The sequence below is a fragment of the Haemaphysalis longicornis genome, unplaced genomic scaffold (assembly GCF_048455015.1).
Source record: "Haemaphysalis longicornis isolate Haplotype H1 unplaced genomic scaffold, Haemaphysalis longicornis Haplotype H1 scaffold_5, whole genome shotgun sequence".
NCBI lineage: Eukaryota > Metazoa > Arthropoda > Arachnida > Ixodida > Ixodidae > Haemaphysalis > Haemaphysalis longicornis.
The window spans coordinates 50115357-50141922 of record NW_027526385.1 but is presented as its reverse complement, the minus strand read 5'-3'; the positions used below and the strand labels follow the sequence as shown (position 1 = coordinate 50141922).

The 26566-nt window shown below is 45.3% G+C and overlaps 1 protein-coding gene across 1 annotated transcript; it reads right to left on the bottom strand.

Moving 5' to 3' along the window:
• Positions 1-1079: 1079 nt before the first annotated feature.
• Positions 1080-22644, bottom strand: LOC144139681 (uncharacterized). Its single transcript, XM_077671971.1, has 9 exons — positions 22596-22644; positions 19920-20277; positions 17521-17672; positions 9092-9347; positions 7815-7978; positions 6788-6879; positions 5066-5224; positions 2934-3003; positions 1080-1184 (listed from the first exon to the last, which is right to left on the bottom strand). Exons 1-9 carry the CDS (start codon positions 22642-22644, stop codon positions 1087-1089), a joined length of 1398 nt encoding a protein of 465 aa, XP_077528097.1. The 3' UTR covers positions 1080-1086.
• Between the last annotated feature and the right edge of the window lie 3922 nt (positions 22645-26566).

The window sequence follows — 26566 nt, the reverse complement described above, 5'->3', positions numbered from 1 at the left end:
GTGCCGTAAGCGTTAAACGAGGTCGTGTGCCGCAAGTATTCTTCACCAATCGTATCTCATTTAAGTTTTGGTGACCGTATGTAGCAATTCTCCATCGGAATCGTTCCTGGCTTGTCTCGCGTTGTGATGATGTCTCGTACTCCAGAGAGTTGCCAGATAGCTCTTTGGTTGCTAATCTGTGCGGAAGGAAAACAACAAAGAATGTATAGACGTTAGAAACAGCAGCAAATTCTCTCGCTTGGTCTCATTTCTTTCGCCTCACAGCGAAGTTATTATATGTTTTGTAGCAGAAGAAAGCATGCTTTAGCAAATATTATTCACTTTGGCTTGGGTATAGAACTAGTACTAGGAGTTTAAAGTTAGCTGAAGATCTTAGTCCAATTGCTTAGAAGATCTCAGTCTCAAAAAATGGCGATCACATTGTGAACGTGTCGGGAGCTAGTGTGGTGATGTTAGTAATACATAGGTCGAGCGAGTGGTAGCTAGTCGGATTTTGTTCGATATGGGCTTAGGTTGCAGCAACAGCCCTTGCCCCAGATTTTATTCAGTGTTACATGCAACACCTTAACAAACCTCTGGGCGGCTTGAGCAGACCATACCTGTTTATGCGCTGTGAGACTGAGAAGCTACACACCTCGCAGCACGCGTCGCTGTTTGAATATATGTGCGCCTAGTGTATGTGCACTATACCGCCAATATATGCAGGCGTACGTATCCATGTACTTCTCATATGTGTGCGCATGCGTATGGCCCTCGCCAATCGCGCATCGAAAGACACTTCCGGGGTCACCCTCTCATCTCCGTCGCTGTGAAACGTGTGGGCGCACAAACGCAGTGCGCACGCGCGTTGTCGGGGACGATGGCGGTCCCTATCAGCGACTCCCCTAGCGACCGCCACCGTTTCCGACAACGTGCATGCCGGCAACGAGCGTGCACACTGCCTTTGTGCGCCCACTAGCTACGAAGTTATAACGTTGACGTACAAATCTCTGACACAGATGGTATTAAAGAATACACAAACACAACATATTTTCCCAAGAAACAAGAAGAGCGTCGTTTCTTTGGCTTCTTACTTGTTATATCGGCTTACAGTTCCACACGAGGAAAGTTGTTCCAGAGAGTCTTGGAGTAATGATCCTTGTGAACCACATACCTGCGGCTTAGGCTTTGGGCACTTGGGCACCCTACAAATTGAATTAAATTGTTAGTATGCGTTCTGTTTTCAGGAAGCGGACGTTGTTGAGTCTGAGCCCGTTCGTTAAACATGTATTGGGCTGTTTCACCTAGAACGAAAATGTGACATTGAAGGTAAGTTCACAGGAGCTACGATGCTGGCTGGCAGATGAGATTGTTGGCTTGGTAAACGCTTCATGTAGCTTTCGATTTCAACAGAAAATATTCTATATTTCGCTTTTCTGGTTCAACTATCAAGATTGCTTTGCATATCTTTTCGCCTTGTGGGATGTCAGCCATGAAGTGTTCAGGCCAGTAGCTTCTTCCCAACTATGGCAATAGTGTTTACGATTCTACGTGTCGTACTGCTTCAATTTGATTCAACGTCAAGCCAGAGTTAAAATTTCTGATTGAAACGTTTTGATTCAAATGTCTGAAAAGCTTCTCATTGAGTTTAAATGCTGAAAACAACACGTGTTAATAAGATTTACCCGCGAGTGAGAGATCTAAAGAGAGACCTTGGGTCTAAAAAGTTGCATACAGTTTACAACGGCCCGCCTGATGGATGTGTGCTGGCTGACTGACCAACCGCCAGGTGGGCTATCACCTAAATGAAGTATACATATGCTTTGTCCCCGTCGTTTTTTGCCCCATTGTATTTCCCACACGACCAGCTTGGAGCAAGATGCACTTCACGGTTCATCGAATCGTACGCAAGAACAGTTATTAAGCCATGCCAAGAGTATTTCTACGCTGTTAATTGGAAGCATGAACCGCCATCGGCCTAGGCGCGAACGCTCCTTTCGTAAGAGAGTTCTTGTTATCGGCGCCATCTGAACGAAGTATCGCACAAAATTTACTCCTGTACAAGCTTCGAAAGCGATAGCAATACCGAAATGATTCAAGTTCTATTTTCAGTGCACCGGTGGTTTCAACGAGAAAATTTTTATTTATATACTTGCGTGCCAGTGTTTGAGTATAAACGCGGAAAGTGGGAACTGTTACGTACAACGGACGACAAGAAGCGTAACTCTAGCTGCGAAAAAGTGCCGCATTGGGACTATGACATATTCACTTTATGAAATACGCATTGTTTGTGTTTGGTAGCAATTATGGATCAGGTAAGATCAGCTCGAGAAGGGTAACGTGCTTACTGGCGCCTTTCCGAAGCTTTTAGGGGCGAAGCCCCTTAGGGGCTAGGGCTGTTGGCGATTGCTGTCGTCGTCGTCATCATGATAATCGTCGTTTGTCTTATGTAGTCACTGTACTAAAACACCGGGAAACTCGTTCACGCTTCGCGATAGAACGTAACGCGTACTAAAAAAACACCGGCACACTCGTTTACGCCTCGCGCTAGAGAACTTCGTTCTTCAAAGACAGGCATTTACAGCAAAGCTGTATACCTGTACCCCCCAACGATTTCGTCTGCTTTGGAAAAAAACGCCAAGGCGATAAGAATACACTCATACACTGCATGCTTCACCCCTCACCAGGTTTCAGATTAGTGGAGATGGCCCGGGATTTTTTTTCATTTCATAGCATGATGCCTCATATAGGGCCTTCATCAAAAGCAGAGTATTGTGCTTGGTGCATACTTTAGTCGCGCTGCATCTTTATGCCACCCTCAGGTATTTTCCCCAGGCCTTTAGTCAAATTTTGGGGAACCGAATACTCACAGATTTTACAAATAGATACCGGGGACAGCTATCAAAACGACACAAAGAAAATAAAATGAAAGAGACCCCGTCATGCCAACTTACCCAGTAGCTTTAAAGTTCGGTCGAGCTCTGTCCTAAAAATCTTCAGTACTTTGTCGACGCCGTTTTTCCCCTGCAGAAAAGTTATTCGCGTAATATGTGGAAACCATGGTATCTATAACGTATCTTCCGTACAGAAGCTATACACAATAAATAATATGAACTATGGGTAAGTGTTTAGTCTCTTTCTCTTGTCATCCGCAATTCGGAAAGAGCTAAGAACCGCCGCAAAGCCATGTATTTATGGCTACAGAACTTTTACACTATCCGCCATAGCTGAGGCACATATACAACCAATAGTCAAACTGCGTTGCTTGGTACCTTTAGTAAAAGCAAGTAACATTCTTGTCCATGGTAGAGGAACTGCTATAAAACTTAAGGTTCAGGACGACCGATTGCGCTGCTACTCAGATCACGTTCAGTAACAATAGAAACTCTGAACACGTTTGCAGCAATTTTAAAAGTATTTGAAAATGTGTTCATAGGCGTGCAAGGTCCGCTGACGATATCACAGACTAACTCCTCAGCCTGGGCATGTTCAGAGATGATTATACTCGGCGTAAAAGTTTGATCAAGAAAAATAAATGTTTTGATGTTACGTAAGGTTGCCACGTCGGAATATCAATTCTGCATATTTTAGCACAAAAAAATTAAAAGAGGTGTAACGGAAAGATACTGAAAATATGCGAATCCACGAGCCGCTTTTTGTGCCTCCGCTGTCACGTGGCTGGGATGACATTGAATTATCGGCGCTGTCGGTGACGAAAGCTCCCACCAATAAACGTGATCTTCTGGCTTTTGTGCTTAGAGGTTCTGTTTTGCAGAGCCGCCTAAATTGTAGTACTGACTTGTTTTATTCCCCAAAAATAGCGCGAAAACAGCGCGGTATCTTACCACAGAACTCAATTCATTCATAGGTGATCACTGGTTAAGGTTAGGCTCAGGGATAACGGAATTGGTTAGCGTTGTTGGCATGATTTTTATTAAAACGAAGCTTTGTACCACTCACTGATGGGTACGTTGATCCAAAACGCACTGAGGAAAAGCCAACATTCTCTTGACGATGATGATCATGTGTGAAGTGGAAGATGAATGAAACGCGAAGCTTGCTGTGGTCGAAAGCCAATGATATGAAAGGCCAAACTCAAATCACAAAATCCCAATTGTTACGGCGAAAACGGCCTGCAGAGAAGCCAACTTACACAACTGGATTTACAGAGGAACATTAGGCGCCTCAAGAAAAAAAACGTTCATGGTGGTAGGATTCAAACCTTGGCTCCTGGTGTTATGAAGGAGACGCCTATCCGTTTGCACAATTTCGACACAGTCTAAGCAGTTTAAATTTTGGACTTTGACTTTGACTGAGGTTGCAGTGGAGGAAGCTTCGCGTTTTAACCACATTTCTTTTAAAAAGGTGGCTCCGAGGTTTTGCTTGTTTCAGGCAGTGTATAATGCCACATCACTGCAGAATATGCGAGCCTAGTGGTGGGTGCACGCGAGAGACTGCAAATAGTGAGAACGAATGCTTACGCGGAGGAAAAAAATGACTACTGTGCGTAGCTTAAATTCGATAGACTGGAGTTGTCCATGTGCACAACTTGTCTTCTGTGTAACAGCGCTTAAGAAGGAAGGCTCAGTTGATGTCCCACTCTTCGTGCGTGTTGGCGCAGAGCACTACTAAAGAAACTGTGAAATGCTCATTAATTAACAGGATGCAGTTTTATTCAAAGAAAAACAACAACCAACTCCTCTTTACCACACTTCTTGCGTTGCGTGCCTAAGAACATTTCTTAAAAAGCCACCCCACCACCCAAAACTAACCAATACTCACGTCTCCGGCTATATATTTTCTCGCAGAGCTGGTGATTACTATCGTTGAAATATCTCAGTAAATTTCGTTACATTCAGCAATAATGTGTAGTTGTCAAAGTTTTATGTAAGTTTTTAGTGTTATTGTTCTGAGCTTTCAGTCACGGTACTGCGGAAAATCCGTCATTGTTTGAGACACCCTACGCTGTCTGCGTTAACGGTATACGGACAAGATAATCCTGAAAAAAAAATTTTGCACGTGAAGATTTTTGTGCAGAACTTTCCTGTTCGATTGAGGAGGAATCCGAAAGGCAAGTGTGGCTTACGTCGTACGAGAGTCCCCAAACGGCCGGTCGGCCGACGAACACAGCTCGGGCACCCAGGCTGAGCGCCTTCGCCACGTCGGCTCCGCTGCGCACCCCACCGTCGAGGTAGATTTCCAAGCGGCGACCTACCGCGCTCACAATTTCCGGCAGAACTTCGATCTGAAACGCAGTGCAAGCTCTACATAAGGTCCTGATTGGTGCAATCCGACACTATGTTTGGACATAGTGGGTGCCAGTTGCAAGCAAATTTGAGATACCACCCGACGAAAACTTTCTGGTGCGGTAAGTGCAGAAAAATCACTCAGGTGCAAACTAGAGAAACCTCATGGGCTCACGCAGCAGTTACTTACAACCGATTTTAAAAGCGATGCTGTTTAAGCAGGTGGTTCTACCGGCGAACGTGTGCAGCAATACCTCGCCCAGCGATGACATCGTCGCTCGCCGGCCCCACCGAAGATTTTCCTCACCGTTCTTTGGCAGGACTCGTGCCGCCAGCTGCCGGAGGCTTGTTACAACTGGTACAAGCAGGGCTTTGTAAAAGCGTCGCGGGATAGCTCTCTCTATCACTTGTTGCGACGAGTGGCGCAGTTTTGACGGTGCAAAGAGAAGAATTAATGCCAAAATGATAGAAGCCAAAAGGCCGAGAAGTGGTAACGGTAATTAAATTCTTAATTAGCGTCCCACACGACAGACGACACAAGCGGAACAGTGGCCACCGAACGAGTCCAATATTGAGCAAACGCTCGTCCCGCTGCGCCCTCTGTTGCAGGTGGAGCTTCAGAGCAAAGCAGGAAGGCATTGTACATAATTTATTGACGGAGTGTTCATTGTTCTTGGGGGCGCTAAAGACGACAACAGGCAGAAAAGTTAGCTCAGTCTCCAAGCATAACCACGCACAAACTTAGCCGAACCAAGGATAAGCTAGGTGGGGTTGATAGCTTCGCTGTTTGCCTCGTCCTCGTCGCACCGCGAGTGCGATGCTACCCCAATTTTTTTTATTCGCTGAAGGCATTCGAGTACAAACTAAGCGAAAGTGGGGTAAGTGGGCTACGTAATGAAGATTAGAGACAACAGATGGACAATCCGTTCAGTAATGTACCATCGCTCGGGGTTTCCGGGTCCCAGCTAGCGTGTAATGGAACATCCAAAGAGGTTCAAAACATAATGCACTGCGGTTTTCAGATGTTCTTTGTAACGTTAATAAGCAGCAAATAGGCAACTACACCACTAGAGATATTTAGCACTTCGCATTCAACAGGTGCAGAAGAAGCAGCTCCCCTTTTACAAGATAAACAAGTCACTGAGTTCTAGAACCAGATAAGAACTGATAAAATACTCTCGTTGTGCACGTACACGTTCCTGCCCAAGAGTAAAAGTTGGAAGATGCCGATTGAGCACATTTACCAACCTATAAATCCAGTAGGCCGGCAGAAGTTTACATTGCGGCCCTATGTTCGCCAATACATGCTTCAAAGTTATCTACACTCTATTTGGGTTTAATAAAGTCGCACTGGTCTTTTTGAAATACAGAGAACATAGTGAATGAATAAAACATAATCGTGCGATTTAGTTCTGGTTGTGTTATGTAACGTTACTGCAGCTGCAGTTACTGCCACCGACAACCCTGCAAGCATAGTGAACACAATGGGGTGAGTAGTGCTTTAAGAGCGAATAAATGTGGAGATGGTACCCCGCCGGCGCGACTATTAAAGGAATACGTACCGTGGCTGGTGTTCCATCAAGCTGGCGTCCTCCGTGATTCGACACCAAAATGGCAGCCGCGCCGTTGTTCGCTGCTTGAACTGCGGCCTCAGCTACGCCACAAGCGTACAAAAAAATTAGAGCAGTTCAAACTACTCTGGCGATACCAGCGGAGCTGTAGGGGTGGATAACCAAATAAATGTACCGTCAAAAGCAAAAATTTACGGACCACTTAAAAAGCAATTTCTGGGTTATTTGACCGTGCATGGCAGCCCGAAGTAATATTTGCTGCGTTTTTGCAATGCTTCAGTAATTATACGAAATCTCGCACGCCCACCAGAGTCTGTGGGCTGCCACCGGGAGAGAAATGACCTGAAATTGCTATTTTCGGGGTCCGTAAACATTTGCTTATGACTGTACGCACGGCGACTTTTTATGATTGAATAAAGTCACAAACACATAATTCCCTCTGGATTAATTTTTAATTATTTGTCATATAGTTTGTTTCGCGATAGTTGAGATAAAAGAAAAAAATTACAGCTGTATTTTGAAATCGCACTCCCTCCTTAGAGGGCCCTGTATTGACAGCAGATGGGAATTCTGTAACGTTTACAGCTTCACGACGAACTAACCACCACTCCGCTTGCTGGTAGAGTCGTCTTAGCGGCTGATTTCAGTATGGTTTTCTCGAAGATACCTACATGAGTTCACGCGCTACATGACATTCGCGAGAAGCTGGTGACTAGAATTTCTTTCTCGTCGACTTGATGCATAGATGGACGGACATTGACGACCACCGGTGGGTAGCGAGATACAGCTTCGCCGTAAAAACATTCTCGCGAGTATTGCCTAACGTATAGTGCCGATATCCAGCACTCTGGCGCTGCCCATCACCCACGGCCGCAAACATTTTCCTCTGTGCGTACATTTGGCGAATGTAACAATATTGAGACAGAAAGTATATTGGTTGTGCACAAAATTTAAAGCAGCACAGTGCATCCATGGAACCACTGCCTTTCAATATTGCGGCTGGTAGGCGTGAACTCACCGGTAAGGACTCCCTTGACAACGACCGGCAGGCCGGACGTCTGTCGAAGCCAGGCGACGTCTTTCCACGACACTGACGGCGAAATGAATTCGTCCACCACGTCTTCGGCACCAGTCATCACGTCGGAAGACACGCCACCTGGGGCACCGGCCAGGTTGGCGAAACTACAATTGAGAGAGTTGTAAGTACTGGTACTATACATATTATTCATAGAGAGAAAACGAAGCAATATGAACTATGCCAGCCGTGTGGGGCCTAAATGTGCCGCTGTGACCAAAAGACGTGAAGTGCACCAACACAAAACTGGTCATCTGTAGTGCTAAATTAATATATAGACGGGAAATGTTACCAAACATTTAACTTTAAATTATTCATGTTCCCTTCATCAGTTTGTCGGCCTGCAGATATTGCGTGTAAGCAGTGATCTTACCAGAAGCGCTTAAACCGATCGGTTTGTTTTCTTTTCCGATTTTTACTGATGTACCAATGGCTGGGGCGTGACACTTTTAATTGGATGTAGTGACAGCCTTTTTGCTAGCATTGTTGTTGGGCTCTATCCCAGCATACCCATGTTGATATTTATTGTTCTCACGTAAATTTTTGTTGTTGTTCGCATGAGGGCACCGGTATTACAGGCAGGCATCTCGCTGGACATATGTTAATTGCAGCCCATGGAAAATGTCTTCCGTGAAGCAACTTCTCCGAGTCCTATGAATGGGACGGCAAAGAGAACAGGCACTTCCAGACGAATATTTCTGGCTGCAAATGTTTTATAGCTGTGCAAAATAAAAAAAAAGTTATGAAACATTACAACACCATGTTGCGGTATTTAAAGCCTAGCGATAGCTGTCTTGCCACCTTTGGCAATAGAGCTTTTGCGATAATTTGGGAAGACCCGTTAGTAACCCGATCGCGTTTACGTCTGCAGTCAGTTGCCTCAGAAGAATTACCTTGGAACACGCCGAGTTGCGCAAAAATGTTTCATCGCAAATTCTTTTCCAGCATACTTTAGTGTAAGAATATCTGGAAGCCACTACAAGCCTCCACCACGCTTGCATACCAGACAAGATGCAAGGTTGCTTGCTGTTTAACACGCTGCTCCGCTACTAAGTGGCCATGCCCTTGTAAACAGACCTTTACGTGGGAACTCTATTATGCGGGTTCATATTTATGCGATCACACTCATGACGCGCCTTCATAAATATTGTGTAATTCATTTCTTTAGCCTCGCAATTAAACTGAGTTCCTCCTTCGTGAAGGTGCTGCGTTTGACTCACGTGATGTTTGGCGGCAGAACAAAACGGTTCTTGGTTGGGCCTAGTTTATGTCCAACCACGGGCGAGTCCGCCGTAAGCACTATGGCGGAATATCCGGCCTTGACGGCTCGCTTGACCAGATACTCCGTGAGCGACCGGTCTCGGAACAGGTATGTCTGGAACCAGAGCAGCGCGCGAGGAGCCTGCCTGCGCACTTCTTCCATGGTCTTGGTGCTGAACGAACTCAGGATCATCACCGTATCAGCGTCTTGGGCAGCTGCGAAGACCAGTAAAGGTTGCTGAAGAAAACTGCTGGCAATTTACAGCAAGTTATGCTGAGAAAGTAATTTTTAAGAGACTCTGCAACACTTCTGGTAAATGCTTTCACTCTTTCCTTTGCGTCTGGAAGCACGGCGAAAACTAAAACTATCGCCAGCGCTGAGCGGCACTCGGTGACTGGCTAGTCGCAGCAGACTTAACAGTGACATGAAAGGTTCCAGCAGCACATATGCGGTCCTACACTGAGGCGCCGTATTACTTGGTCATTCCAGCCTTTTTTGTGCCAACAGAGATAAATTCTTGAGAAAGAACTTATAAATAACGTTATCGCCTTGTGGCCTCATATAAAGTTCGGATGAGACATCCGTTTATAAACTTCTACTAGCATATCGATTGTTTACCCCGTATATAAGAGATGTAGTCCGCCTGTTCTTTGCATTAAGCACCCCATTGTTTGCCGAATGCTGGTATTTTTATTCTTAAGAATTATAGGCTCCAGTTCTAGAACTAGGCTTCTGGTTTATAACCAGGAATTGTGATGCATGAATAATTGCTTGACTCGAGCAAGCTACGCGATAGCAATGTGGCTTATACCGAAGTTTAAAACCAAAAAAGTCAGTGGCCTTGTGAATTCATAAAAGTTACCTTTCAGGTCATCTCGTCTGGACGTGCCCCACCAACCCTCCACCACCCAGATCCCCTACCCTTGAGCAGTGGATGTGCGCGTGGCAGAGCTGCCAGCTCGAAGACCAGGAGCAGGGTGTCGAACCGGAACCGGAACCGAACCGAAAACCGGAACCGAACCCGAATTTTTGCCTGGAACCGGAACTGAACCGGAGCCGTATTTTTTACGCCATTTTGGAACTGAACCCGAACCGGAACGAATCGAAGGAACCGTTCCGAACCGGTTCCGGGGCCTCAAAAATATGATTTCTAGTTTCCCATTTCGGTACCCTACCTTGCGTCTGAAGATATTTTGCCACTCGCCAGACAGCACCATGAAATATTTTGCATAGTCTGCAGTTCCCACGGCCCATCATGTTCTCTACTAACTAATGCCCTCAATTTAATGTAAAGTTGTCCGTATATACTATCAGTTTGCGTTAGGTACTGCCCATCTCTCCCAATTATCTTTTACATTTAGTATAACCTAAGTTAGAACGCATGATCCGAGGCAACATATCATGGAATATTCTTCATGGTTTCTATCCGCATGGTGTTTAAAATCGTGTAAAGTTTTCAATGTGCTGTTAATTCGCATGCATCCCTGTCCGCTTGTGAAGGCCTTCAGGGACACCATCAACAACAAATCCATATCTTCCACTTATTTTAGTTTGAATGGACAGTTATATACTAACAGCACTGAGACACAAACACTCGTAGTTCTCAAAGTTAACGTCACATTTTCTTGTATACAGTGCCGTTGTGTCCTTTGGGTACTGCTCTAAGAGAACATGAGATATAAAAAAATAGGGGATCCTAATTTCCACTTTTAAAGTATATTTGATAGCATTTTCATGTTATCTTGAATCTGCTCAACCTTAAACTTAACAGGCGAATGGATTAAAGTCGATTAATGCGGGTTAGCGGGTAGACTGGGGTGGATTAGTTTGGCGAGTGAATGAGCTAATGTGAATTAGTTGGACTGGTGTGTTGATTAATTTGGATTACAGGAATTAGCGGGTCAGTTAAGGCGGATTAGACGGTCGGACAACACATGATATCTTTGGGGTCCTTGGTATTTGGAACTTTTGCAGCGTTCTCCTTCTGGACCAATCAGGAAATTTTGTCAGGCACAAAGTAGCCGCAAATTTATGTGACGACCACCTGAATGCTATAAAAGGTCTTTCTTTATGCCCGTATTGCGCTGTTATGTTGTTTCTATACCAAAATTGACATATCGCACTAAAGTTAATAACTAATTGCCTAATGCATATTTTACATTCATCAAAGCGTTTTCAAAACGTGTATATATATATGAGGGGAGACGGTTGGAAAGAAACTATAAACTGAAAGGAAAAAGGGAGGAACGATCAACTGGTGTGATGGAAGAGATGCCCGACAGCATTCTTCAATACCTTCTCTTTCTTCGTGCTACCGTTCTGCAGCCTCTCACAGGTGTAGCATCTCAACCCCCGAACACAGCCCCCTTGAAGCTGAGGAAGCGGCGCCAAAACTCTCACAACAGTCTCTTAGCAGGCGTGGCCCAACTTTGACAACGATCGATTGCATGTTACAACACTTCCAATGATCACTGGGAGACCACCAATGAGACAGTCACGATTGTAGACCAGCTCATACTGGCATCCCCGGCAAACAAGATCACCAACCTCGTTGCTCGAGATTTGACCCGCTTAGCCAGCGCTGATGAAGCCGGGCCCAAGTGCATGCATCCTGCTGTCACAGACAAGGAAGTTACTCTGCACTGTAGCCTCTTCCGTAGAACGTATTCCTCCCCGCACAAATCGCTACCGATTAACCAGGAAAGATTACTCCGCGCCCTGCGGGCATACACCTTCCACCAGACTCCACCTCTTTGACGGGACACAACTCTCTCTATTTCGTCGCTTCTGTGGAGAGCCTGGGAACCTCATACACATAGTAGGCGGCTGCGACAAGTGTACCGTAGATCCACCCAACCGCCACGTTTCCATAGAGATTTGGGAGACAGCCACGGCCAGCTCCAGCCTGGAAGATCAGTTGCTCTTGATGGAAACGACTGTCGATTTGGCCCCCTCGAATGAGGACACTTCGCTGCACCTTTGCCTCGATTTAATTCAACTTAATTTTCTCTCTCTCTCTGTCTCTACAAGTGATCATTACTGCTGCTTGTGACTTCACTTGAGTATCATCTTTACTAGAGCCCAATCACTCTCATCGGTCGCTGAAGGGCCACTAGCAAGTTTCTATCTCTGGTGGTTCCCTATCCAATGCCGTCCTATACACGCCGTCCAATGAACCTTTATAGCCGTTCTTTCTTTCTAACAGCTTTGTTAGCAGATAAAAGATGGCAGAAGGAAATTGCTTTAATTGCCACCTTCCACGCTTAGCAGTAGGAAATTAACGCCGACGCCGGACTGTTTTCTACTTCTAGCACTGCTAATGATTTAGTGTTAAAGCTGAAGCGCCGTTGAAACTTGGGGTAGATGAAAAGCGTAGCAGACCAACCGATTTATTTACAATGCGAATTTTTTTGCCTCATTGTGCGAAAATAGGGGTGCGTGCGTGCGAACGTGCGTGCGAACGTGCGTGCGTGCGTGCGTAACATTTGATGGATCCAAAAAAAGATGGCGGGCGCGTAGGCTCTCCTGCCCGCCAAAAAGACCGCCTGCTTGCCAGTAAACTACCTGCCCGCCTGCTTGTCTGCCTGCCTGCCAGGCAGAACATTCTGGTGAGGAGGAGGAACAAACGTTTATTTTACATATTTAGAGCAGATGGGCGGCCGCCTTAGTCCAGGTAGCCGCGTGCTGTCGCTGCTCGGGTGGATCAGGCTTTGCTGGTCCTGCAGGTCCGAGCTGGTCGATGCATGATTTGGGGATGAGGGGCGGCCCGTCACGAGCCGCCGGAAGGGGGGGAGACGCAAAATGCCCCACCACGGCGACACTCAAAGGTACCAAAAAACGATTGTGGACAGGCGGGTCGTCTGCTTATAATAGGTCGAGGCAAAAGACAGCGCGCAGGGAGGTTGCCCATTGCAGAATATTCTGGTTAGGATGCACAGATGGGGGAGGCGCTGGAGGCACCGGGGCGCTGCCAGCTGGCCAGGAGGGTACATGTTCGCCTTCGGGAAGACTGTGGCGAGGACGCATTATTTGGAGACGATGTGCGGCCGGTCACTGGTCGGCGAAGAGAGTGGATCACAGGGCGGCACAGCGGTGGCTCTGAAGAGCCATGCGTTAGAGCGCAGCCCTTAAGCGCCCGTTCTTGTGGTTTTGCGTAGTTTCTCAGCGGCGGCCTCGTTGTAACTGAGAGAACGAAGACGCGACCGAAGATAGAGTGAGCAGGAAAGCGGAGGACGAAAATACGGCGAAAGTGGGAGGGGAGGGCGAAATTTCCAGACCGCGCGAGACATGCTCCACGCCAGCAACGCCTTGCGAGATAACGACATAGTATATCGCATGCCGTCGTGCATTTATTGAGGACAGGATCACTTCCTAAGACACAGCAGCTATGCGCCGTCGCCGACAAGATTACAGTTCGCGCTGTGCTAAAATTTCGCATTAGTGACTACCATAATCGACTGCCATATTTTTTGTTTCCTCAAGAAAACAACTGTGGTGCATAAAATTGCAGTGGTATGAGCCCAGAATAAAATAAAATTAAATCATGAAAATGAACGAACTTAAATTAATTAAGCTAAACTTGCGGCCATAAAGAGTAATGCTTTCACATTTATACAGATAGGCAGCCTTAAGTGTCCCAACGAACCTTTTGTTTCGCTTCAATTATTGTTGTAATCGTTGACCTACTTGTCACGATTTGGCCCGCATTCGTGAACGTGGGAAGGTCGTAGAACCCTCCACCCGAGTGACGACCCGCAGCGTGCTGGTGGTGACGGTGACTGATCGCGAGCGGCTGTGCTCGTCGGTGTTGATTCGCCAGCCGTGCACAATGTTTCCCACCGAGCCTGGCAGGGCCACCGAACTTAGCGGCAACGAAAATTGGGGAGGGGGGGGGGGGGGGCGCCACATACTCGTCACACTACCATAGAAAACGTTTTGCAGTAGCTTGTACAGTTAAAGGAGCTATTGAACACTTTAGATAAACTCGCCACGGTGGCGCAGTGGCTAAAGCGTTGCGCTGCTTAGCCCAAGGACGCATGTTCCACTCTCGGCCGCGGCGGCCGCTTTCCTGATGGACGGGAAAAGCGAAAACGTCCGTGTGTACGAGATTTCGGCGCACGTTGAAGATCCCCAGGTGGTCAAAATTAATCTGGAGCCCTCCACTATGGCGCGCCTCATTGCCTGCGGTGGGTCGGGGCGTTAAACCCAACAATAAATAAATAAATAAATAAATAAATAAATAAATAAATGAATAAATAAATAAATGAATAAATAAATAAATAAATAAATAAATAAATAAATAAATAAATAAATAAAAATCAATCAACACTTTCTATAAACGCTTTCACTCTTCTGCGCATCTGGAAGCACTGCGAAAACTATAGCTATTTCCAGCACGCAGCAACAGTGCGTGATTTGCTCGTCGCTGCGGATGCAGCTTCCGTTTCTGGTTCGCTTTTGTGGCTTTTTTTTTAAGTGGCTATCAAATGCGTTCTATTCTGCAACTTAAGGAAAGGCGGCAAATAGCCGCTACACCGCTGTAATGACGTCATTCAGCGGTCGAAGAACGCCAAGACTGGGAAGAAGGGAAGAATATTTAAAGCGAATTTCTAAGTTATCTGATGAGGAGAGAGTCGTAATTTTTGGCTGAGGCGCTTTGCGACTCCCTAATCTAAGTAAAGGATGTGTTGGTTGACTACTTTCTGCAAGCACTCAAGATTTAGAAAAAAGTTGAAAAAAAAATGTTCCAGGATCGAGTTAGTTTGGCCAAGACAAAATATTTGCACAAAGAAACATTCATTATGACTTCGTTTTTATGCCTGCTTGATAAGAAAACAAAAAACGAGCACAGAAAATTAACAGAAAAAAAACACGTCTGCTTTTTTTCTTCGAACCCGTTTGAACCCGTTTGAACCGGTTCGAACCGGTTCGAACCGGAACGGAATGGTGCTTTGGAACTGAACCCGAACCGAACCCGAAAGGCTTGAACCTGAACCCGAACCGAACCCAAAAAAATTCCGGTTCGACACCCTGACCAGGAGGTCCTGATCTCTCGGGCAAGGATGGCAGCCGCGGCACACGGCCTACCGGAATAGGATGGCCGCCCACAGCTCCTCTTTTTCTCCCCTACCCCGTCCCTGTTGTTTCAATAAACGTTCTCTCTCTGTCTCTCTCTCTCTCTCTCTCTCTCTCTCTCTCTCTCTGTCTCTCTCTCTCTCTCTCTCTCACACACACACACACACAAAAGTAAAACTCCAGTTTGAGTCTCGTCATGGGCTGTAACAGGCTGTATGTAACATTTGTATGTTACGAAGTAAAATGCCAGCTGTTTTTTTTTCTATTTTTGGCAATGCTTTCAGCGCGCCAACTTGGCCCTTTCGAGGTACTCACGGCAGATATTATTATTGTTTTCATGGTTGACGCTCATTACTTGATTTACGGCAGTTTTGCACTCACTGATTTGCTGCGCCGGAGCTTAAGGCTTGTCATCAGAATACGTTATAAACACCGCTTTTCATTTATTTTCGGAAATTGACTTGAACATTATTCAATGCGGATGTTGGGTTATATTTAAGGTGTTGTAGAAAAAGAAACATTGCGCAATTGTGCTTGAGTAATCTTGCTATGTAATCCCGTATACAAATTACAGGTTGAAAACACGGCCTTTAGAGAATTGTCGAGTTTTATTTATAATTATTTGCACTGATAATGTGCAAACATGGGCAGGACCGAGATTAAACAAACTCCTTGCCTGTCGAAACAATTAGTGACCTGTCCGCACCTTGTCTGACGTCATGTTTTCACAACATAATTACGGCACTTCATGCTAGAAAACTTGGCGGCGAACCTTGATCTGAATTGTGCTGTGAGCCTAGCCCGCCGCGATTTACAAATCGAGTTGCAACCGATTCTACATTGGAGCATATACAGGGTTTTCAGGACATAATTTAAGTAATTTTATAAACTAGGCTTTTCCGGAATAAAATTGTTTTTGTTGCTCGAAATGACCAGGGGCCATGGCGGACGCAAGGGCACAAGTTTCATTTGCTGGTTAGGGCAAGAATTAACTAGCAGTTGTTAATTGATCTGTTAATTATGGCAGTTAGGCATGTGATTGTAATGTAGAAATTGTAGAAGATCATCCGTCAACCTCATATCCAGCGTTAGATTTGCGAAAATGTAATTGCCCGCAGAATTATGGGTTCAGTACTCCAGTCCTCGAGACGCGCGCGTCTGGAGCTCGAGGGCCAGAAAGTACCACAAACCCATGCCCACGTGCTGACGTCACACAGAGTACGCCGCCCTACTTTTCATTCGACGCAAGATAAAGCCACGGCCGGGCTAGAGCGGAGGCGCTCGCCCCCTCTAGCCCGCCCGTGAAAAAGCATGGCGTACGTGTGACATGTGGAGTTCTGAACGACGTCAACACGTGGGCATGACTTTGCGGCGCTTTGCGGCCGCCAAGCTCCAGAAGCGCGCGTCCGGAGGACTAAAGTACTAAGCCCATAAGTCTGCGGGCAATTACATTTTCGCAAATCTGAGTCTGGATAACAGGTTGACTGATGATCTTCTACAATTTCCAAATTACAATTACACCCCTAACTGTAATAGTTGAAAGAAATTAACAAGTACTATGTAGGTAATTTATGCACTAAAAAGGAATTAGAACTCGTTTTACTGCGTCCGCGATGTCCCCTGATAACTTCGCGCAAGAAAAGGAATTTTACCTCAGATATCCTATTTTATAAAATTACTTACCCTTTGGTGAAACACCCTGTATGTGGTAAAAGCTGTCATTAACGCTAAGACAACACTCCGCTTGACAAGGATTTGTCACAGGACAGTCTTTTCAATACTTCCTCACATGCATCCTTTGCCATACTCTCGTGCATTGTTCTTACTGTCGGTTAGATATAGTATAGAATAGCCTTCATCACCATCACCAGCCTATCTATGCCCACTGCAGGGCGAAGGCCTCTCCCATTATTCTCCAATTCCCCCGGTCCTGTGCCAACTGTGACCAATTTATCCCTGCAAACTTCTTGATCTCATCCGCCCATCTAACTTTCTGCCGCGCCCTACTACGCTTGCCTTCTCTAGGGATCCCCTCTGTTACCCTTAATGACCAACGGTTGTCTTGCCCTCGCATTACATGCCCCGCCCACGCCCATTTCTTCTTCTTAATTTCTACAAATATGTCCTTAACACGCGTTTGTTTCCTGACCCACTCCGCTCTCTGCTTATCCCTTAATGTTACACCTATCATCTTCCGTTCCATTGCTCGCTGAGTCGTCCTTCCTCAATTTAAGTTGAACGCTTTTAGTGAGAATGGTCTTAGTAGTTATTCAATGTGTATGGCATATACTTAACGGAGGAAAGTTTTCGTACCTCTAGCCGTTCCTGCTTCTCCATCCGGGTGAGCCAACATGTGCATTGCGGCCGGAGAAAAGCCGACGGGGAGCGAGATACGACGGCCCAGGACAGTCGTCGTCATGTTGACAACGGACACATCCACCAGATACCGGGGACGAAATCGAAGCCTGCGTTAGATCGGTGAAACATGATGCTTCCTACGAGAGCACCTGGTAGTATCCCCTGGGTATACCAACGTTCGCACTGCAAGGTTTGTTCTGCGGAGGCGTGCATTGCAGACCCCCGTTCAGTGTCAAGTTTCTAAGCATAACTCTTGGGAACTTCAAAGCAAAGCACATTGTTGGTCAAGTTGGTGCGTAAAGCTGTGAAAATTGCTATATTGTTACATTAGAGAGCGAAGAACATAGCGACAGGAGAATGCGAACGAAAATTTTACATCCACTTGAAATGCCGCTGTGCAGCTACCAAGGAAAGTCCTACAGTCTACTCGGAATCTTCCTTTGTTCCACAAACTTTTCACAACGTGTGAACTTATTTATTTCCGTAAATTTGCTGCATTTTTATAACCACCATTCAATCATTTCTTTGTTTTCACACTTTTCTTGCGTTGTTTTTCACCCAATTATTTTAATGTGCGATATTTCAAGTTGCATAACTATCTTGTGCTTGTACCCTGGGTTTAGATGTTTGCTTTTCTTCCTATTTTTCGTCAACCTTTCTGCTGTGTGTGACTTTTTATGGTCATGAATATCCGTACTATTCTTGTAACTGTACAATGTGTACCCTGTGGGCCAGGGCAGATAGGCATGAAAATTAAAGTAGTTGTGTTGCGAAAGCATATTACATAATTTGGAAGTCAATATAAACTGTTTTACCCGAACTCTTCTGTGTTTTATGTGTACTTTGAAAGCGTTCTTACTACCCAGCTGCAGGTACTTACAGATAGGATGGGAGGCTATCATTTTAATTAGTTTAATTTTTGAATTGTTTCTGTGATAGTTTATTTGCAGAAGGCCTGTACAGCCGTGCTGTACGGTACAATTCGATGACGCTACTGTGGTTGCCTTAGTGTCCAGGACGCTTGTGCTGATCAGGACTGGCTTGCTGTTACTTACTGCCTCTTGTTTTCGATGCGACATTTCTTGTTTAGAGCTGTGCTTCGTGTGCTTCTGTTAGAGTGTGTGGTCAGCTTGGCACTTCACATATAAGACTTCATGCAGTATGCAGCACTTCAAAAGTGGAAACACATTAATCTAGAAACCAGGTGACAAGTAACAGCAAACACTGCTCAATAGCTAGTAAGACATATTTGAGGTATAAATGCCCACAACACGTAGGCAACCTTGGAAAGGGGGCTGGCCAAACTTCCAAATAATGTATAAAGAATGTGAATTTCAGGCATACAGGTTCATCTCAACAATATCATACTAACGTACGCATGCCATGAATATAAAAAAACTAATGCTTGTGCCAAACACAGAAAACCAATGTAGAATAGACATCTATATACGCTTGCATGCGTACCACGACAATATCCAGAAGACGTACCACTAAAGTAACGCCTCGTAAACAGCGTATAAAAGTACTATGAGACGTCTATTGTACGTTATCCTTCGTGTGATTTAGACGGGTTTTTGCAGTTGTAGCAACGTTGAATATATGTATATTTGATCCCAACGGTACGTCTCCTGGACATCTGCAATGTCGATTGCTGAGGTATCCGGGATATCTGCACGACGTAACGTGGTTTGCTGGGTTTGTAGCCGTAGGGCTTCATCTCAGGTGAATGCCAACTTTTTCTTCGCAGAAGCGCACTTCACCTTGGAGGTTTACGCTAAATCTGGTCGACTAACCCGAGCGACAACAGAACAAGGTCGACCCGTTTGCAGAACACATAATGGGTCATTGTCGCATTTGTGCCCAGGCGTAAAGGGACCCTGCAACACTTTTATCAAACGCTTTCACTCTTCCCTTCGCGCCTGGAAGCACTGCGAAAGCTACAGTTATCGCCAGCACGGAGCGGCACTGCGTGATTTGCTCGTCGTACCAGATACGCCTTCTGTTTCTGCTTTGTTTTTGTGGCTTTATTTTTAAAGTTGCTATCGAAAAGCTTTCATTGCTGCAAATGCATGAAAACCGCCCAACAGTCACTACGTGGCCTCAGTGACGTAATTCGGGCCGTCGAGAAACGTCCAGACTGGGAAAGAGAGAAAAAAATTTTGAGCGAGTTTCCAAGTTATATGATGGGCATAGAGCAGTAATTTCTGGCTGAGGTCCTTGACGACCCCATAATCTAAGTACTGGGTGTGTTGGGTGGCAACGTTCTGCAAGCATTTAAGATTTCAAAAAAGTTGAAAACGTGTTGCGGGGTCCCTTTAAAAAAGGGGCATGTGTTTACCCACCTAAAATCTCACCTGTCGAACGCTGCGGTGTTTTCTTTGAGCGTCTGCTCTTTATCGGCTCCCGAAAAGTAGTATCTCCGTGCCTGCGGCTCCAACTTAACCTTAGCCACCCGCTCGATGTCTGCCACGGTGAGCGCAGAGAGGTCATTCGCCTCGAGAAAAGAGGTGGCGATGCGGCCCACGAGGCCGCTGCTAAAACTGTTCTCTTGATCCGGGTTGTTCCTGAAGGAAGGCAGGTACTCGGATGAACCTTGCACATTCCGCTTTTCTCGGGTAACTTCTCTTCCGAGGTGGTCGAGAGCGTTAGCAGATTCGAAGTGACGAGTAGCCGCTTGTGGTTGGGCTAGATGGTCAGCGTTCACGCCACAACCTGGGACATGTGTAGAATCGCTTCCAATCAGCGCGCTTTAATGAAGGAGAGAAATACATGAAATCAACATCTAATCAGAAGATTTAGCTGAATGCCGATAAATAACCTGAATAAACGCATGTGTACCCTTATTAGGGTGGGTTAGTTCGCGAATTTTACTTGTTGCCCGTTCAAAACGTGACAGCTGGGCGAGCTAAAATAAAAGAACCTCAGTTGTTCGGGACTGGGGATCTATCACCCGTCACGTGATCCACAAGGATGCCTAAAACGAAAAACAGTTGGATACATATTGATATGTCTTTTGTGGTTCATTGCTAAACAAATCGCACACTGCATGGCTGCGCACTTTAACATGCCTCCGATACTGGCGCTAAGAAGCAAATGTTCAGGCGGAGTAATTATCTACGCTGGTTCCTCAAAGAAAACTTTGTAGCATCACATCTGCCTCCTGTGAACTTGAGATTTAACTACTATCAGCGCGTAGGCCCCGAATTCCAGTATTCAACTTTAAACAGCACCGCACTTCATCTGTATCAACCCAAAGAACAAAGTGAAGAAAGGGCAAATGAAGCTACTGACACAAGCCGAAAATCTTGTTCATTTGTGCCTTTCACTTTGTTTTGTATTCGTGGGTATTCCACGAGATAAGAACTTCTTGAATAGATGCCATGATTTGAAGCGCAACAAAAACACACGGATGAAGAACAGTGTAGACGAGACAGGCGCCTGTCTCGTCTGTCTCGTCTACACTGTTCTTCGTCCGTGTGTTTTTGTTGCGCTTCAAATCATGGCATCCACGAGATTAGTAGCGTGGTATATCAAGAGAAAATTACTCCGCTGTGTGTACTCTGACTGAGACGCTCTCTGCATATATGCGAAGTGGACAGAAATATATGCCTAAAATTTAACGTATACATGACATTATCATAGGCGTCTGTTTTTGCTTAAAATGTGGGAACTCATACGAAAGGCAAAATAATACCAAACATCTATCACCGCTACTTGAATCGGAATCGGCATGTGTTTTAGAATTTTGTTAGGATTAAGAAATAAGTTAAGTTTCCGGAGCAAGTACGCTTCTCGGCCCCTACACTGGCCGGTACATTGTAGGTTTCTTTCTGTTCGTGTTGTTCAAGAACCATTTTAAACAGTTTGATTCTCGAGAATGAAGGTGGAGCCTGGTTACATGTTAAACAAAGTGCACCTAATGAAGAGTTACGTAATATGAAGGTTTCGCAGTAAGAAAATTAAGGGGGAGTTCTGCAAAGAAGTATTTCCAGTCAGACATTCTGAGGTAGCCTAGCCATACGGACCGTGCTAAGCTAAAATTTTGTGCTTCTCTCAACTTTCGCGGAATATATATGAATTTCCATTAGTTCGCCAATTCTTTTTGAGCTCTCCCTCGCATTATTTTATTTTCGGGGTGTACCAATCTGGCCAAATTTGAACTTTTCCAAGCAGCTTCTATTTATTTCAACTTACCGCCATGCCCGGTAATGCTACGACATTTGTGCGAGTTCTTGTTTGCAGGCTTACTATTCTCGTAAACTTTAACCGTGGTTGCAACCCACAGTCTTATTAGAGAGATTACGGGGCGTTTGCAGCATGATTAAATGTGTAAAATGTTTCTGAACAGTGCAAAAATAATTACAGCCCTTCCACTACTATGCAGATGGAAGACAAGTGAAACTGTATTGGTGAATAACTATATTTAGTTATGTATGGTGACTTACTGCATTGATCAAATAGACATACATACACATAGCTTATTTAGAATTAACTCCAGAGTTATTGTCATATACTTTGCTTCGAAAAGGTTTCGATTAAACAAGAACCACAGCCGTTTTTTGTCATGTGTCATGTCATGTGATGACAGCAGTGATGACTGTCATGTGATGACAGCAGTACGAAAATATGGTACGTTTAAAACTTCACTCAGAACTAATCATGTCAAGTAAAGAAATTATGATAGAGTCGTCCTGGCGGCCAATTTCAATGAGATCTTTTCCAAGGTACCTACATTCCATTGAGGGCTACATAGCATCTGAGACTATCTCTGGAACGAGCACGTGCGATTCTTTGCAAGCGCGACCCGGTATAGACGCGCGCAATTTGATCAGACCTTAGAGCAAGGCACCTTCGGTGTTAAAGATGTCGTATGTTTAGAGTTTCGGAAAAGAAAGCATAAATACCCTTAAAACCGCGGAATCATCACTTGCATGCGTAATACTTCTTAACCAGCCCAACTCCCGCTGCACTGGTTAAGAGCAAAATAAACCTATTGCAGGAAAGGGGGTAGGGGGAAATAGCGCACTCACGTATCGACAGACAGGTTGCAATGGCCAGGGCTATGAACTGGAGTTGCATGGCTCCGGCACTTGTGGAGACGGGCGCTACCGGACGTGATGTCGTTCACCGGTGGCAGGAAAGCGATAGCAGCGAAGGCTCAGCCGGCCTTGGGAAACTCCCCTGGGCAAGCAAGTTTTTTTGTTTCTGTATATTTTTAATCGGCCGGGCAACCGACCGGCCACGGCCGGCGGTCACGGAACATTTACGACCCCTTCGATGGCCTAAGGTGAGCTCCAATCAGTGTGGACGACTTCACAGTTACTAAAGGACGTTACGGATGCGGAAGGACACAGTTAGACATATACGTAGCGCGTGTAGCGTTGATCTCCAACCAAGTGGAGGGTGTATTTTTCACAAATCCATAACCTACAAGAACGGTGCGACGCGGCATCATGGTAGAGCAAGTCCCACGTGCAACCAGGTAGCATTAACGCCAGTATAATTTCGCGAAAGGGATTTTCAAAAACGAGAGCGGGAAAAAAATTCATTGCTGAAGTGAGGGCTTCTAAACTGGTTAGCGACAAACCCAAAGACATCACGCGTAAAAATCACACTGTTTCGTGTCCTTTCTGTTTTAGTGCATAATTATTTACTGAATGCAAGCTACTTTAGGCACTACGGGCGGTTAGTGAAAAGGAGGTGTGCTATATGACCCCCCCCTCTTTGAAGGGCTCCCCTTAGATCAACGACTTCAAGGAGTTGTCCAACAGATATACAAATTACTGCGGAAAATGGCCTGCATCTTGCAACAGCTTTCAAGTGCCTGCTTCAGACTAATTGAGGCACGCCCACACTACAGCAACCCTATTTTTACAATTCGGCTGGAACTTCAATCACATCAACCATGCCAATTAAAAAAATTTGGGAGGAGCACTCATCAAGGCGGTGCCAGTAAACGTCGCAGATGTAGTACATCTGCGTGTTGCCTTCTCTTTCAACTCATCGATAATTTTAATGAATTGTAATGAAGGAGTGACGTGACCTGCAGCCAGCCGCACGTGTGGAATACTGCTCTTTAATAGACGTTGCACAAATTTATACACAGACAAGGACACAGTGTTGCAAATCCGAACACTGAAACCGAAACTGAAACTACGTAACTATGTACAGTATACAGCAGGTTCTACAGTCCAAATCAACTTCACTTGAGTGTTCCGGAGCAGAAAGTGGCATGCATGTATTCAATCCTGATTTTCTCGCCTTTTTTAATCTGCTCAAAATACTGGTCGTTTAAAATACAGGCGGAAACAGGCTACTGTGGGAGACGGTATCCGACATAGTTTAGTACGTTTGAAAACAACGGGCGATAACAGAGTCTTCAGCAAACATGAAATAAAACTACACATTTTCACTTCCTGTTCTTATTTATTTTATTGAATTTAGCTACAAAACTGGGGTGCTTTGCTAAAAGCTGAGCGTGAAAGAAAAATCGAGTTTGCAGTTTTTTGCGGAAATGCAGTTTTTAGTTTAATCAACCTGAAATTAGTAAACGGAGGTCTTAGTCGATGCCCCAAAAGGAAACCGAAGTAATGTTCATTGAAAAAAAAAGTGGCAACAAAGCGAAAACTGCGTCTTCGAACTCGCCTCACGCAGTTTAGGCGCCTGTTTGCTGCTACATAAAACATATCAGTCTGCGTCTGCTTGGAGACATTTTGCACTACCTTTAGCTATAGTAAAATGGTGAGGCATTTCAAACGCCTCTCAAAAAAAAAGAAAGAAAACGAACGACAATGACGCATCTGGTGGGTACCTTCCAGAGGCCATCCAATATTTGCTACTGAGACCTCTGGTTGTGTTCGTACAGGATTCTTCGAGCTTGCCCCGACAAACGGCGTTGAAAGAAGTTTTTTATGACTATTTTTGAAGAAAACAAACTTGTTCTAGAGAAATGGCCCACTACTGGGACACATTCGGTTCTGCTTAAAAACTATTTAGTCAGAGCACTTTTACTAATCCAGAGAAGTATTGAAGTTGCTGCCCCTCAAGTGTTTTTAGTGGCGCATTTCATGGGTGATGCCGGGTAGACCATGATTTCTAAAACATCGACCAGTAATTCATTAAATACTGGTCAGCCTAAACTTAACTGAGGGCGCAGACAAAGACGAAAGACGAAGCACAAGCGCTTGTGCTTCGTCTTTCGTCTTTGCGTCCCGAGTTAAATTTAGAACATATTTGGAATCAAATATGTTTCAACTAGCTCAGATTCTGCATATTCGACGCGTAAGTCAAGATCGGGTAACACCCGGTTTTCTTTCAAATAAAAGGTCGCTCAATATAGCATCTGAAGGTGAAATATATTTGTAAAACTACTCACTTCCGTGAACAGCACTCCCACGATGGTGTCTGGTTGAAAGTTAGATGTAGTGGTTGTATGCTCAGTGAGCGGTTAGCAACTCTGGTGAAGTGAGCCGCTCTGATTGTGACGCACGGAGCTTCGAAGAAGCAGTACGGTCTCAACTTTTACTCGTGTTAGCAGCATCAGACAAACGCCCTAATTTTGGATCTCCACGTCCACTAGCGAAATCTTCCCTCGACCTTTTTTTGCTTTATCTTCAGTACAAGAACACGCGTTCTAACTTTATCGACAGGCTTGGTGTATACTATCGTAACCCGCTGTATCTTGCGATGACACATGGAAAGAAGGCTGGCTTTTATCTTTAAAAACTTATGAGCCATTCTACTCAAGGGCAGTGGATGACCCATGAAGCTTTTTAGCCCGCGGGACAATTCGTGTGAGAGATACGAGAAAAATTTATTTCTCTTGGGTATTGACGACGGTAATAACTAAGAAAGTCACGCACATAGGCGCACACACATTTATTTGTACCAAACGTTTAATGAAGATGGTGGCTGTTGATAACTAATCGCTTTAAAATAGATATGCAAAGCATGAGACGTGTCAGTTTGTGGCCTGAGTCCTATTTTAATCATGAAAAGGATGCCTAATGTTAGCTACTCTACTGGAGATGCATTACCAAGTAAGGTCAAAATCATGTTTTGAAAGGCGTGCGACGTTGGTGGTGACCGCATGCTAGCACAATGTCATGCGCTACTGAACGCATCTAGCTTTATGCAAAGACACATAAACCCTCGGGAGTATTCGTTCGTGGTCATGAAAAATACACGCAACTGTAGCTATATCTGCTTTTTACACATTTTGCGTGCCTTCAGCTGCTTGGCCGAAGTTGTTTCCAGATGAGGCCGCCAGTTTTGACGTGTTTTCGGCTGACAAAACAAGTGTGCATGCATTCGCAATGTTGACCTCTAGAGAGGCTTAATGTCAGACGTTCCATAGTTTACTTGTTTCGCAGGTCCTGATGAGGTCACGCTGCACCGGGACCGAAGGAAGCGAGCGGGAAGAACTTTGGTGCACTTGTGCGGACAACTTGAACTCCGCCCCAATGAGCCTTGCATTATCTAAAAAAAATGGACATAAACGCCAAACCCCGCGTTGGGAATCCATATTGTCCAAAAGGGGGTGGGGAGGGGGGGGGAGGAGACGCGCCTGCTGATTTGTGCATCGTTTTCACGGTCAAGGACGTTTTAGCAGAGAAGAGTGAGAATTATCGCATCTGTTTCGATAGTTTGTTTAGCTTGTATTTAGATAGTTCGTATAGCTAGATTCACTGGCGGAACGCGCATGCAGGCAACCATGTGAGTGCGCCGTCACTAGTTACGTCGGGCTCCGCGGGATGGCAATACTTGTCCGTGCTAAGCACATTTGTGTTGGACGTTCCAAACTCTTCCCCGCGGAACGCAAAGTAATGCCTCGAGTCCAGTGTGAGGGCAATTAATGACATCTCTGTTGAAACCACCGTAGAGAATCGGGTTCAAATGGAGCAGACGACGCACGGCGGCGTTCTCTTTTTTTTTTTTCTTCGGCGTGCGGCTGCAGTGGTACAAGCCGCGCCCTGTCCGCGGCTCATCGACCATGTCCGTG

Excerpts from the sequence above, each read along its gene's own strand:
- LOC144139681 (XM_077671971.1), bottom strand. The coding sequence starts at position 22,644 with ATGCAACTCCAGTTCATAGCCCTGGCCATTGCAACCTGTCTGTCGATA. Across the intron at positions 20,278-22,595 it reads TGCAACCTGTCTGTCGATAC|GTTGTGGCGTGAACGCTGAC; the intron begins GTGAGTGCGCTA and ends CACATGTCCCAG. Across the intron at positions 6,880-7,814 it reads TGTCAAGGGAGTCCTTACCG|CTGAGGCCGCAGTTCAAGCA; the intron begins GTGAGTTCACGC and ends CTTGTGGCGTAG.